The sequence below is a fragment of the Stegodyphus dumicola genome, chromosome 8 (genome assembly GCF_044657685.1).
Source record: "Stegodyphus dumicola isolate Sdum_Otavi_A_Nest chromosome 8, ASM4465768v1".
Taxonomy (NCBI): domain Eukaryota; kingdom Metazoa; phylum Arthropoda; class Arachnida; order Araneae; family Eresidae; genus Stegodyphus; species Stegodyphus dumicola.
This window is the reverse complement of record NC_140775.1, coordinates 168,595,991-168,610,951: the sequence shown is the minus strand read 5'-3', so window position 1 is coordinate 168,610,951 and position 14,961 is coordinate 168,595,991. Positions and strand designations below refer to the sequence as shown.

The 14,961-nt window shown below is 37.4% G+C and overlaps 1 protein-coding gene across 1 annotated transcript in view; it reads left to right on the top strand.

Moving 5' to 3' along the window:
• LOC118185146 (uncharacterized) overlaps nt 1-14,961 on the top strand; it is a 38,511-nt gene extending 23,550 nt beyond the window's left edge. The window contains exons 10-22 of the mRNA XM_085823052.1: nt 213-296; nt 525-674; nt 2,739-2,822; nt 3,051-3,200; nt 5,264-5,347; nt 5,456-5,716; nt 7,772-7,855; nt 8,084-8,233; nt 10,296-10,379; nt 10,608-10,748; nt 12,805-12,888; nt 13,117-13,266; nt 14,924-14,961. Of these exons, the coding sequence (XP_085679178.1) occupies nt 213-296; nt 525-674; nt 2,739-2,822; nt 3,051-3,200; nt 5,264-5,347; nt 5,456-5,716; nt 7,772-7,855; nt 8,084-8,233; nt 10,296-10,379; nt 10,608-10,748; nt 12,805-12,888; nt 13,117-13,266; nt 14,924-14,961 (1,544 nt within the window). The remainder of the gene's footprint in view (nt 1-212; nt 297-524; nt 675-2,738; nt 2,823-3,050; nt 3,201-5,263; nt 5,348-5,455; nt 5,717-7,771; nt 7,856-8,083; nt 8,234-10,295; nt 10,380-10,607; nt 10,749-12,804; nt 12,889-13,116; nt 13,267-14,923) is intronic.

Below are 14,961 nucleotides of genomic sequence, written 5' to 3'. Positions count from 1 at the left end.
TTGGCCAAACATAAAAATTTTAAGGTACGAAACTTCTCAATTTTCTTTGATGTATGAAGCAAATATTAGCTTCTAAAAGTGTACTGAATTTTGATAATGTTCTGAAGAATCACTAAAAAGTGTAGAATCTTGTCTTCTTCTATTTAGTTGTAATATATTGTAACCGAAATACCGAGTGTTTATTTAAATCATAACATTTCTAATTTCTCAAGGTTATGGAGGTAGAGGATACGGTGGTGGATACGGAGGTCGTGGAGCTGGAGCTGGTGCCGCATCTGCTGCTGCTGCAGGAGCTGGTGCAGGACAACAAGGACTAGACCAAGGAGCTTCTGCCGCTGCCGCCGCCGCTGCTGCTGCCGCCGCTGCTGCCCAAGGTTATGGAGGTAGAGGTGGTTACGGACAAGGTGCTGGTGCTGCGGGCGCTGCTGCTGCTGCTGCTGGAGCAGGAGCTGGTGCAGGGCAACAAAGACAAGACCAGGGAGCTGCTGCCGCCGCCGCTGCTGCTGCTGCCGCTGCTGCCCAAGGTTATGGAGGTAGAGGAGGATACGGACGTGGTGCTGGTGCTGCGGGCGCTGCTGCTGCTGCTGCTGGAGCAGGAGCTGGTGCAGGACAACAAGATCAAGACCAACAAGCTGCTGCCGCCGCCGCCGCTGCTGCTGCCGCTGCTGCAGGAGGTATGTTATTTGTCCTTTACATTTGCAGTAATTTTCCGAAATAGAACATAACACGAGAGTTTTGAAAGTGTCTACAGATACAGAACCCAGTCTGAATATTTCGGACATAGAAGCCTCAATTCTTGTTTGCGTTTCTAGGATATTAAATATTCATCTGTCGGTAAAGAATATATAAATTACGAAATGGGAAATATTCTTTCTCTTACACTCAAGGTTCGTAACAGAACTTTGCCAATAGCGTTTAATTAGATTTCACTAATTTCTAAGTTGAATTCCGAATTAAATTTAACTTTCAGTCATTATTCCGCGAATTTCTTAGATATGTTGTGATCGAAAATCTTTTGTCTATCAAATATTTTACTTCCACTTAAATTGCAGAATGTACATTTAACTCTGAATCTGAACTGTTCAAAACTAATGGAAACGTACAAGGACATTCCATTTATCATTTGCTGTAATTGGAACCTTGCTGCAGTTTCAAATCCTAACACATATGATTTGTTTTGCTTTGTTTTGCTTTATACGGGCTCAGCCCTTCCGCCTGATTTGTTGAACCTTATGAAGAAAAGCGGGCGAATCCCTTCCAACAACAAACGACACGAGCCAGCGAGTGGGCCGTGTCCAAGTAAAACTAAAATTAATTTAGCAGCTTAACAATAAATAAATAAATAAATAAATAAATAGAATAAAATATAAAAACTAGCAGAAAAAAAAAACACATTTAAAAAACGTCCCGGAAAGCCAAGCCTGGGAACTTAGTAACATAAAAATTACGATAATGCAAAAATAACGAAATTATAAAAACGACCGTGAGAACTCTTCTCTACGAATCTCAAGACATAACAGAATATAAATAATAAAATCAAAGAAAATTGGGTTAGTAAAGTAAAGAGAATAACACGGCACATAAAAACACATTACCCGAGGAAATATTATGTACTAAGACATATGTATGTAATAATTCCTCGGGTATCCGACGAAAATTCTGAAAAGCTTTCAGTTTTACGAATTCCTATTAATCTGTAATTTTGAGAACAGCTCTCTATAATGAAACACAAAAAATCCTGAAAGATACATACAGCAGAACGCGTAGTTCATTTAGTTTTACATAAGAACACTTTCAATAAAACGAATATTCGAATTCAATGATATTTATTTAGTTTCGTTGTATTTTCATTCGTTGCGAACGCCGTATTTTCTAAGTCACTGTCCTACTCATGTCATTATTAGTAATAAAAAAATTCATTTTTTTCGGACGACTGTAATACGACATCAGAAGCACTTTGTATTTCTTCCTTTACAAAACACAAATAATCTACGATATCTAAAGGTGCCGTAAAAACGTAGCAAGGACATCCCATATTGTTTGTTTTTGCCAAGAATCTAAAAACGATTAGTAGCTTCGATAAATTCTTTGTTTCATATGATGAATCAATGATCTGAAATTATTTTCAAGTTTAGTAAAGAGATACATATTTTTAATACCAATTATACGTCCTCTTTTATCTATTCATAAAATCATAACTAATTAACTTTAGAAACTCCGAAGGTTAACACGTAGATCAGATGCATTCGATACATTATGTGTTTAAGTAACTGAAGACGTAGACAACACAATTTCATATGTATTTTTTAATCATCTAATCCTGTATCACCAGGGTCCTCATTAAGAGAAAGTTTTACATACCTCGGATAATATTTACAGACGCTTTACGGATTGGAGCGAGAGTACTTATATCGAATATGTAATAATTATTGCAGCCTTTTAAACGCAGAGTAATATTTTAAAATTAAGACAGTTTCCTCTTAAACGCGGTACGAATTCTCTGCTATACTCAAAAGAGTGGTTTGCTTGGCCAAACATAAAAATTTTAAGGTACGAAACTTCTCAATTTTCTTTGATGTATGAAGCAAATATTAGCTTCTAAAAGTGTACTGAATTTTGATAATGTTCTGAAGAATCACTAAAAAGTGTAGAATCTTGTCTTCTTCTATTTAGTTGTAATATATTGTAACCGAAATACCGAGTGTTTATTTAAATCATAACATTTCTAATTTCTCAAGGTTATGGAGGTAGAGGATACGGTGGTGGATACGGAGGTCGTGGAGCTGGAGCTGGTGCCGCATCTGCTGCTGCTGCAGGAGCTGGTGCAGGACAACAAGGACTAGACCAAGGAGCTTCTGCCGCTGCCGCCGCCGCTGCTGCTGCCGCCGCTGCTGCCCAAGGTTATGGAGGTAGAGGTGGTTACGGACAAGGTGCTGGTGCTGCGGGCGCTGCTGCTGCTGCTGCTGGAGCAGGAGCTGGTGCAGGGCAACAAAGACAAGACCAGGGAGCTGCTGCCGCCGCCGCTGCTGCTGCTGCCGCTGCTGCCCAAGGTTATGGAGGTAGAGGAGGATACGGACGTGGTGCTGGTGCTGCGGGCGCTGCTGCTGCTGCTGCTGGAGCAGGAGCTGGTGCAGGACAACAAGATCAAGACCAACAAGCTGCTGCCGCCGCCGCCGCTGCTGCTGCCGCTGCTGCAGGAGGTATGTTATTTGTCCTTTACATTTGCAGTAATTTTCCGAAATAGAACATAACACGAGAGTTTTGAAAGTGTCTACAGATACAGAACCCAGTCTGAATATTTCGGACATAGAAGCCTCAATTCTTGTTTGCGTTTCTAGGATATTAAATATTCATCTGTCGGTAAAGAATATATAAATTACGAAATGGGAAATATTCTTTCTCTTACACTCAAGGTTCGTAACAGAACTTTGCCAATAGCGTTTAATTAGATTTCACTAATTTCTAAGTTGAATTCCGAATTAAATTTAACTTTCAGTCATTATTCCGCGAATTTCTTAGATATGTTGTGATCGAAAATCTTTTGTCTATCAAATATTTTATTTCCACTTAAATTGCAGAATGTACATTTAACTCTGAATCTGAACTGTTCAAAACTAATGGAAACGTACAAGGACATTCCATTTATCATTTGCTGTAATTGGAACCTTGCTGCAGTTTCAAATCCTAACACATATGATTTGTTTTGCTTTGTTTTGCTTTATACGGGCTCAGCCCTTCCGCCTGATTTGTTGAACCTTATGAAGAAAAGCGGGCGAATCCCTTCCAACAACAAACGACACGAGCCAGCGAGTGGGCCGTGTCCAAGTAAAACTAAAATTAATTTAGCAGCTTAACAATAAATAAATAAATAAATAAATAAATAGAATAAAATATAAAAACGAGCAGAAAAAAAAACACATTTAAAAAACGTCCCGGAAAGCCAAGCCTGGGAACTTAGTAACATAAAAATTACGATAATGCAAAAATAACGAAATTATAAAAACGACCGTGAGAACTCTTCTCTACGAATCTCAAGACATAACAGAATATAAATAATAAAATCAAAGAAAATTGGGTTAGTAAAGTAAAGAGAATAACACGGCACATAAAAACACATTACCCGAGGAAATATTATGTACTAAGACATATGTATGTAATAATTCCTCGGGTATCCGACGAAAATTCTGAAAAGCTTTCAGTTTTACGAATTCCTATTAATCTGTAATTTTGAGAACAGCTCTCTATAATGAAACACAAAAAATCCTGAAAGATACATACAGCAGAACGCGTAGCTCATTTAGTTTTACATAAGAACACTTTCAATAAAACGAATATTCGAATTCAATGATATTTATTTAGTTTCGTTGTATTTTCATTCGTTGCGAACGCCGTATTTTCTAAGTCACTGTCCTACTCATGTCATTATTAGTAATAAAAAAATTCATTTTTTTCGGACGACTGTAATACGACATCAGAAGCACTTTGTATTTCTTCCTTTACAAAACACAAATAATCTACGATATCTAAAGGTGCCGTAAAAACGTAGCAAGGACATCCCATATTGTTTGTTTTTGCCAAGAATCTAAAAACGATTAGTAGCTTCGATAAATTCTTTGTTTCATATGATGAATCAATGATCTGAAATTATTTTCAAGTTTAGTAAAGAGATACATATTTTTAATACCAATTATACGTCCTCTTTTATCTATTCATAAAATCATAACTAATTAACTTTAGAAACTCCGAAGGTTAACACGTAGATCAGATGCATTCGATACATTATGTGTTTAAGTAACTGAAGACGTAGACAACACAATTTCATATGTATTTTTTAATCATCTAATCCTGTATCACCAGGGTCCTCATTAAGAGAAAGTTTTACATACCTCGGATAATATTTACAGACGCTTTACGGATTGGAGCGAGAGTACTTATATCGAATATGTAATAATTATTGCAGCCTTTTAAACGCAGAGTAATATTTTAAAATTAAGACAGTTTCCTCTTAAACGCGGTACGAATTCTCTGCTATACTCAAAAGAGTGGTTTGCTTGGCCAAACATAAAAATTTTAAGGTACGAAACTTCTCAATTTTCTTTGATGTATGAAGCAAATATTAGCTTCTAAAAGTGTACTGAATTTTGATAATGTTCTGAAGAATCACTAAAAAGTGTAGAATCTTGTCTTCTTCTATTTAGTTGTAATATATTGTAACCGAAATACCGAGTGTTTATTTAAATCATAACATTTCTAATTTCTCAAGGTTATGGAGGTAGAGGATACGGTGGTGGATACGGAGGTCGTGGAGCTGGAGCTGGTGCCGCATCTGCTGCTGCTGCAGGAGCTGGTGCAGGACAACAAGGACTAGACCAAGGAGCTTCTGCCGCTGCCGCCGCCGCTGCTGCTGCCGCCGCTGCTGCCCAAGGTTATGGAGGTAGAGGTGGTTACGGACAAGGTGCTGGTGCTGCGGGCGCTGCTGCTGCTGCTGCTGGAGCAGGAGCTGGTGCAGGGCAACAAAGACAAGACCAGGGAGCTGCTGCCGCCGCCGCTGCTGCTGCTGCCCAAGGTTATGGAGGTAGAGGAGGATACGGACGTGGTGCTGGTGCTGCGGGCGCTGCTGCTGCTGCTGCTGGAGCAGGAGCTGGTGCAGGACAACAAGATCAAGACCAACAAGCTGCTGCCGCCGCCGCCGCTGCTGCTGCCGCTGCTGCAGGAGGTATGTTATTTGTCCTTTACATTTGCAGTAATTTTCCGAAATAGAACATAACACGAGAGTTTTGAAAGTGTCTACAGATACAGAACCCAGTCTGAATATTTCGGACATAGAAGCCTCAATTCTTGTTTGCGTTTCTAGGATATTAAATATTCATCTGTCGGTAAAGAATATATAAATTACGAAATGGGAAATATTCTTTCTCTTACACTCAAGGTTCGTAACAGAACTTTGCCAATAGCGTTTAATTAGATTTCACTAATTTCTAAGTTGAATTCCGAATTAAATTTAACTTTCAGTCATTATTCCGCGAATTTCTTAGATATGTTGTGATCGAAAATCTTTTGTCTATCAAATATTTTACTTCCACTTAAATTGCAGAATGTACATTTAACTCTGAATCTGAACTGTTCAAAACTAATGGAAACGTACAAGGACATTCCATTTATCATTTGCTGTAATTGGAACCTTGCTGCAGTTTCAAATCCTAACACATATGATTTGTTTTGCTTTGTTTTGCTTTATACGGGCTCAGCCCTTCCGCCTGATTTGTTGAACCTTATGAAGAAAAGCGGGCGAATCCCTTCCAACAACAAACGACACGAGCCAGCGAGTGGGCCGTGTCCAAGTAAAACTAAAATTAATTTAGCAGCTTAACAATAAATAAATAAATAAATAGAATAAAATATAAAAACGAGCAGAAAAAAAAACACATTTAAAAAACGTCCCGGAAAGCCAAGCCTGGGAACTTAGTAACATAAAAATTACGATAATGCAAAAATAACGAAATTATAAAAACGACCGTGAGAACTCTTCTCTACGAATCTCAAGACATAACAGAATATAAATAATAAAATCAAAGAAAATTGGGTTAGTAAAGTAAAGAGAATAACACGGCACATAAAAACACATTACCCGAGGAAATATTATGTACTAAGACATATGTATGTAATAATTCCTCGGGTATCCGACGAAAATTCTGAAAAGCTTTCAGTTTTACGAATTCCTATTAATCTGTAATTTTGAGAACAGCTCTCTATAATGAAACACAAAAAATCCTGAAAGATACATACAGCAGAACGCGTAGCTCATTTAGTTTTACATAAGAACACTTTCAATAAAACGAATATTCGAATTCAATGATATTTATTTAGTTTCGTTGTATTTTCATTCGTTGCGAACGCCGTATTTTCTAAGTCACTGTCCTACTCATGTCATTATTAGTAATAAAAAAATTCATTTTTTTCGGACGACTGTAATACGACATCAGAAGCACTTTGTATTTCTTCCTTTACAAAACACAAATAATCTACGATATCTAAAGGTGCCGTAAAAACGTAGCAAGGACATCCCATATTGTTTGTTTTTGCCAAGAATCTAAAAACGATTAGTAGCTTCGATAAATTCTTTGTTTCATATGATGAATCAATGATCTGAAATTATTTTCAAGTTTAGTAAAGAGATACATATTTTTAATACCAATTATACGTCCTCTTTTATCTATTCATAAAATCATAACTAATTAACTTTAGAAACTCCGAAGGTTAACACGTAGATCAGATGCATTCGATACATTATGTGTTTAAGTAACTGAAGACGTAGACAACACAATTTCATATGTATTTTTTAATCATCTAATCCTGTATCACCAGGGTCCTCATTAAGAGAAAGTTTTACATACCTCGGATAATATTTACAGACGCTTTACGGATTGGAGCGAGAGTACTTATATCGAATATGTAATAATTATTGCAGCCTTTTAAACGCAGAGTAATATTTTAAAATTAAGACAGTTTCCTCTTAAACGCGGTACGAATTCTCTGCTATACTCAAAAGAGTGGTTTGCTTGGGCAAACATAAAAATTTTAAGGTACGAAACTTCTCAATTTTCTTTGATGTATGAAGCAAATATTAGCTTCTAAAAGTGTACTGAATTTTGATAATGTTCTGAAGAATCACTAAAAAGTGTAGAATCTTGTCTTCTTCTATTTAGTTGTAATATATTGTAACCGAAATACCGAGTGTTTATTTAAATCATAACATTTCTATTTCCTCAAGGTTATGGAGGTAGAGGATACGGTGGTGGATACGGAGGTCGTGGAGCTGGAGCTGGTGCCGCATCTGCTGCTGCTGCAGGAGCTGGTGCAGGACAACAAGGACTAGACCAAGGAGCTTCTGCCGCTGCCGCCGCCGCTGCTGCTGCCGCCGCTGCTGCCCAAGGTTATGGAGGTAGAGGTGGTTACGGACAAGGTGCTGGTGCTGCGGGCGCTGCTGCTGCTGCTGCTGGAGCAGGAGCTGGTGCAGGGCAACAAAGACAAGACCAGGGAGCTGCTGCCGCCGCCGCTGCTGCTGCTGCCGCTGCTGCCCAAGGTTATGGAGGTAGAGGAGGATACGGACGTGGTGCTGGTGCTGCGGGCGCTGCTGCTGCTGCTGCTGGAGCAGGAGCTGGTGCAGGACAACAAGATCAAGACCAACAAGCTGCTGCCGCCGCCGCCGCTGCTGCTGCCGCTGCTGCAGGAGGTATGTTATTTGTCCTTTACATTTGCAGTAATTTTCCGAAATAGAACATAACACGAGAGTTTTGAAAGTGTCTACAGATACAGAACCCAGTCTGAATATTTCGGACATAGAAGCCTCAATTCTTGTTTGCGTTTCTAGGATATTAAATATTCATCTGTCGGTAAAGAATATATAAATTACGAAATGGGAAATATTCTTTCTCTTACACTCAAGGTTCGTAACAGAACTTTGCCAATAGCGTTTAATTAGATTTCACTAATTTCTAAGTTGAATTCCGAATTAAATTTAACTTTCAGTCATTATTCCGCGAATTTCTTAGATATGTTGTGATCGAAAATCTTTTGTCTATCAAATATTTTACTTCCACTTAAATTGCAGAATGTACATTTAACTCTGAATCTGAACTGTTCAAAACTAATGGAAACGTACAAGGACATTCCATTTATCATTTGCTGTAATTGGAACCTTGCTGCAGTTTCAAATCCTAACACATATGATTTGTTTTGCTTTGTTTTGCTTTATACGGGCTCAGCCCTTCCGCCTGATTTGTTGAACCTTATGAAGAAAAGCGGGCGAATCCCTTCCAACAACAAACGACACGAGCCAGCGAGTGGGCCGTGTCCAAGTAAAACTAAAATTAATTTAGCAGCTTAACAATAAATAAATAAATAAATAAATAAATAGAATAAAATATAAAAACGAGCAGAAAAAAAACACATTTAAAAAACGTCCCGGAAAGCCAAGCCTGGGAACTTAGTAACATAAAAATTACGATAATGCAAAAATAACGAAATTATAAAAACGACCGTGAGAACTCTTCTCTACGAATCTCAAGACATAACAGAATATAAATAATAAAATCAAAGAAAATTGGGTTAGTAAAGTAAAGAGAATAACACGGCACATAAAAACACATTACCCGAGGAAATATTATGTACTAAGACATATGTATGTAATAATTCCTCGGGTATCCGACGAAAATTCTGAAAAGCTTTCAGTTTTACGAATTCCTATTAATCTGTAATTTTGAGAACAGCTCTCTATAATGAAACACAAAAAATCCTGAAAGATACATACAGCAGAACGCGTAGCTCATTTAGTTTTACATAAGAACACTTTCAATAAAACGAATATTCGAATTCAATGATATTTATTTAGTTTCGTTGTATTTTCATTCGTTGCGAACGCCGTATTTTCTAAGTCACTGTCCTACTCATGTCATTATTAGTAATAAAAAAATTCATTTTTTTCGGACGACTGTAATACGACATCAGAAGCACTTTGTATTTCTTCCTTTACAAAACACAAATAATCTACGATATCTAAAGGTGCCGTAAAAACGTAGCAAGGACATCCCATATTGTTTGTTTTTGCCAAGAATCTAAAAACGATTAGTAGCTTCGATAAATTCTTTGTTTCATATGATGAATCAATGATCTGAAATTATTTTCAAGTTTAGTAAAGAGATACATATTTTTAATACCAATTATACGTCCTCTTTTATCTATTCATAAAATCATAACTAATTAACTTTAGAAACTCCGAAGGTTAACACGTAGATCAGATGCATTCGATACATTATGTGTTTAAGTAACTGAAGACGTAGACAACACAATTTCATATGTATTTTTTAATCATCTAATCCTGTATCACCAGGGTCCTCATTAAGAGAAAGTTTTACATACCTCGGATAATATTTACAGACGCTTTACGGATTGGAGCGAGAGTACTTATATCGAATATGTAATAATTATTGCAGCCTTTTAAACGCAGAGTAATATTTTAAAATTAAGACAGTTTCCTCTTAAACGCGGTACGAATTCTCTGCTATACTCAAAAGAGTGGTTTGCTTGGCCAAACATAAAAATTTTAAGGTACGAAACTTCTCAATTTTCTTTGATGTATGAAGCAAATATTAGCTTCTAAAAGTGTACTGAATTTTGATAATGTTCTGAAGAATCACTAAAAAGTGTAGAATCTTGTCTTCTTCTATTTAGTTGTAATATATTGTAACCGAAATACCGAGTGTTTATTTAAATCATAACATTTCTAATTTCTCAAGGTTATGGAGGTAGAGGATACGGTGGTGGATACGGAGGTCGTGGAGCTGGAGCTGGTGCCGCATCTGCTGCTGCTGCAGGAGCTGGTGCAGGACAACAAGGACTAGACCAAGGAGCTTCTGCCGCTGCCGCCGCCGCTGCTGCTGCCGCCGCTGCTGCCCAAGGTTATGGAGGTAGAGGTGGTTACGGACAAGGTGCTGGTGCTGCGGGCGCTGCTGCTGCTGCTGCTGGAGCAGGAGCTGGTGCAGGGCAACAAAGACAAGACCAGGGAGCTGCTGCCGCCGCCGCTGCTGCTGCTGCCGCTGCTGCCCAAGGTTATGGAGGTAGAGGAGGATACGGACGTGGTGCTGGTGCTGGTGCTGCTGCTGCTGGAGCAGGAGCTGGTGCAGGACAACAAGATCAAGACCAACAAGCTGCTGCCGCCGCCGCCGCTGCTGCTGCCGCTGCTGCAGGAGGTATGTTATTTGTCCTTTACATTTGCAGTAATTTTCCGAAATAGAACATAACACGAGAGTTTTGAAAGTGTCTACAGATACAGAACCCAGTCTGAATATTTCGGACATAGAAGCCTCAATTCTTGTTTGCGTTTCTAGGATATTAAATATTCATCTGTCGGTAAAGAATATATAAATTACGAAATGGGAAATATTCTTTCTCTTACACTCAAGGTTCGTAACAGAACTTTGCCAATAGCGTTTAATTAGATTTCACTAATTTCTAAGTTGAATTCCGAATTAAATTTAACTTTCAGTCATTATTCCGCGAATTTCTTAGATATGTTGTGATCGAAAATCTTTTGTCTATCAAATATTTTACTTCCACTTAAATTGCAGAATGTACATTTAACTCTGAATCTGAACTGTTCAAAATTAATGGAAACGTACAAGGACATTCCATTTATCATTTGCTGTAATTGGAACCTTGCTGCAGTTTCAAATCCTAACACATATGATTTGTTTTGCTTTGTTTTGCTTTATACGGGCTCAGCCCTTCCGCCTGATTTGTTGAACCTTATGAAGAAAAGCGGGCGAATCCCTTCCAACAACAAACGACACGAGCCAGCGAGTGGGCCGTGTCCAAGTAAAACTAAAATTAATTTAGCAGCTTAACAATAAATAAATAAATAAATAGAATAAAATATAAAAACGAGCAGAAAAAAAAAACACATTTAAAAAACGTCCCGGAAAGCCAAGCCTGGGAACTTAGTAACATAAAAATTACGATAATGCAAAAATAACGAAATTATAAAAACGACCGTGAGAACTCTTCTCTACGAATCTCAAGACATAACAGAATATAAATAATAAAATCAAAGAAAATTGGGTTAGTAAAGTAAAGAGAATAACACGGCACATAAAAACACATTACCCGAGGAAATATTATGTACTAAGACATATGTATGTAATAATTCCTCGGGTATCCGACGAAAATTCTGAAAAGCTTTCAGTTTTACGAATTCCTATTAATCTGTAATTTTGAGAACAGCTCTCTATAATGAAACACAAAAAATCCTGAAAGATACATACAGCAGAACGCGTAGCTCATTTAGTTTTACATAAGAACACTTTCAATAAAACGAATATTCGAATTCAATGATATTTATTTAGTTTCGTTGTATTTTCATTCGTTGCGAACGCCGTATTTTCTAAGTCACTGTCCTACTCATGTCATTATTAGTAATAAAAAAATTCATTTTTTTCGGACGACTGTAATACGACATCAGAAGCACTTTGTATTTCTTCCTTTACAAAACACAAATAATCTACGATATCTAAAGGTGCCGTAAAAACGTAGCAAGGACATCCCATATTGTTTGTTTTTGCCAAGAATCTAAAAACGATTAGTAGCTTCGATAAATTCTTTGTTTCATATGATGAATCAATGATCTGAAATTATTTTCAAGTTTAGTAAAGAGATACATATTTTTAATACCAATTATACGTCCTCTTTTATCTATTCATAAAATCATAACTAATTAACTTTAGAAACTCCGAAGGTTAACACGTAGATCAGATGCATTCGATACATTATGTGTTTAAGTAACTGAAGACGTAGACAACACAATTTCATATGTATTTTTTAATCATCTAATCCTGTATCACCAGGGTCCTCATTAAGAGAAAGTTTTACATACCTCGGATAATATTTACAGACGCTTTACGGATTGGAGCGAGAGTACTTATATCGAATATGTAATAATTATTGCAGCCTTTTAAACGCAGAGTAATATTTTAAAATTAAGACAGTTTCCTCTTAAACGCGGTACGAATTCTCTGCTATACTCAAAAGAGTGGTTTGCTTGGGCAAACATAAAAATTTTAAGGTACGAAACTTCTCAATTTTCTTTGATGTATGAAGCAAATATTAGCTTCTAAAAGTGTACTGAATTTTGATAATGTTCTGAAGAATCACTAAAAAGTGTAGAATCTTGTCTTCTTCTATTTAGTTGTAATATATTGTAACCGAAATACCGAGTGTTTATTTAAATCATAACATTTCTATTTCCTCAAGGTTATGGAGGTAGAGGATACGGTGGTGGATACGGAGGTCGTGGAGCTGGAGCTGGTGCCGCATCTGCTGCTGCTGCAGGAGCTGGTGCAGGACAACAAGGACTAGACCAAGGAGCTTCTGCCGCTGCCGCCGCCGCTGCTGCTGCCGCCGCTGCTGCCCAAGGTTATGGAGGTAGAGGTGGTTACGGACAAGGTGCTGGTGCTGCGGGCGCTGCTGCTGCTGCTGCTGGAGCAGGAGCTGGTGCAGGGCAACAAAGACAAGACCAGGGAGCTGCTGCCGCCGCCGCTGCTGCTGCTGCCGCTGCTGCCCAAGGTTATGGAGGTAGAGGAGGATACGGACGTGGTGCTGGTGCTGCGGGCGCTGCTGCTGCTGCTGCTGGAGCAGGAGCTGGTGCAGGACAACAAGATCAAGACCAACAAGCTGCTGCCGCCGCCGCCGCTGCTGCTGCCGCTGCTGCAGGAGGTATGTTATTTGTCCTTTACATTTGCAGTAATTTTCCGAAATAGAACATAACACGAGAGTTTTGAAAGTGTCTACAGATACAGAACCCAGTCTGAATATTTCGGACATAGAAGCCTCAATTCTTGTTTGCGTTTCTAGGATATTAAATATTCATCTGTCGGTAAAGAATATATAAATTACGAAATGGGAAATATTCTTTCTCTTACACTCAAGGTTCGTAACAGAACTTTGCCAATAGCGTTTAATTAGATTTCACTAATTTCTAAGTTGAATTCCGAATTAAATTTAACTTTCAGTCATTATTCCGCGAATTTCTTAGATATGTTGTGATCGAAAATCTTTTGTCTATCAAATATTTTACTTCCACTTAAATTGCAGAATGTACATTTAACTCTGAATCTGAACTGTTCAAAACTAATGGAAACGTACAAGGACATTCCATTTATCATTTGCTGTAATTGGAACCTTGCTGCAGTTTCAAATCCTAACACATGTGATTTGTTTTGCTTTGTTTTGCTTTATACGGGCTCAGCCCTTCCGCCTGATTTGTTGAACCTTATGAAGAAAAGCGGGCGAATCCCTTCCAACAACAAACGACACGAGCCAGCGAGTGGGCCGTGTCCAAGTAAAACTAAAATTAATTTAGCAGCTTAACAATAAATAAATAAATAAATAAATAAATAGAATAAAATATAAAAACGAGCAGAAAAAAAAACACATTTAAAAAACGTCCCGGAAAGCCAAGCCTGGGAACTTAGTAACATAAAAATTACGATAATGCAAAAATAACGAAATTATAAAAACGACCGTGAGAACTCTTCTCTACGAATCTCAAGACATAACAGAATATAAATAATAAAATCAAAGAAAATTGGGTTAGTAAAGTAAAGAGAATAACACGGCACATAAAAACACATTACCCGAGGAAATATTATGTACTAAGACATATGTATGTAATAATTCCTCGGGTATCCGACGAAAATTCTGAAAAGCTTTCAGTTTTACGAATTCCTATTAATCTGTAATTTTGAGAACAGCTCTCTATAATGAAACACAAAAAATCCTGAAAGATACATACAGCAGAACGCGTAGCTCATTTAGTTTTACATAAGAACACTTTCAATAAAACGAATATTCGAATTCAATGATATTTATTTAGTTTCGTTGTATTTTCATTCGTTGCGAACGCCGTATTTTCTAAGTCACTGTCCTACTCATGTCATTATTAGTAATAAAAAAATTCATTTTTTTCGGACGACTGTAATACGACATCAGAAGCACTTTGTATTTCTTCCTTTACAAAACACAAATAATCTACGATATCTAAAGGTGCCGTAAAAACGTAGCAAGGACATCCCATATTGTTTGTTTTTGCCAAGAATCTAAAAACGATTAGTAGCTTCGATAAATTCTTTGTTTCATATGATGAATCAATGATCTGAAATTATTTTCAAGTTTAGTAAAGAGATACATATTTTTAATACCAATTATACGTCCTCTTTTATCTATTCATAAAATCATAACTAATTAACTTTAGAAACTCCGAAGGTTAACACGTAGATCAGATGCATTCGATACATTATGTGTTTAAGTAACTGAAGACGTAGACAACACAATTTCATATGTATTTTTTAATCATCTAATCCTGTATCACCAGGGTCCTCATTAAGAGAAAGTTTTACATACCTCGGATAA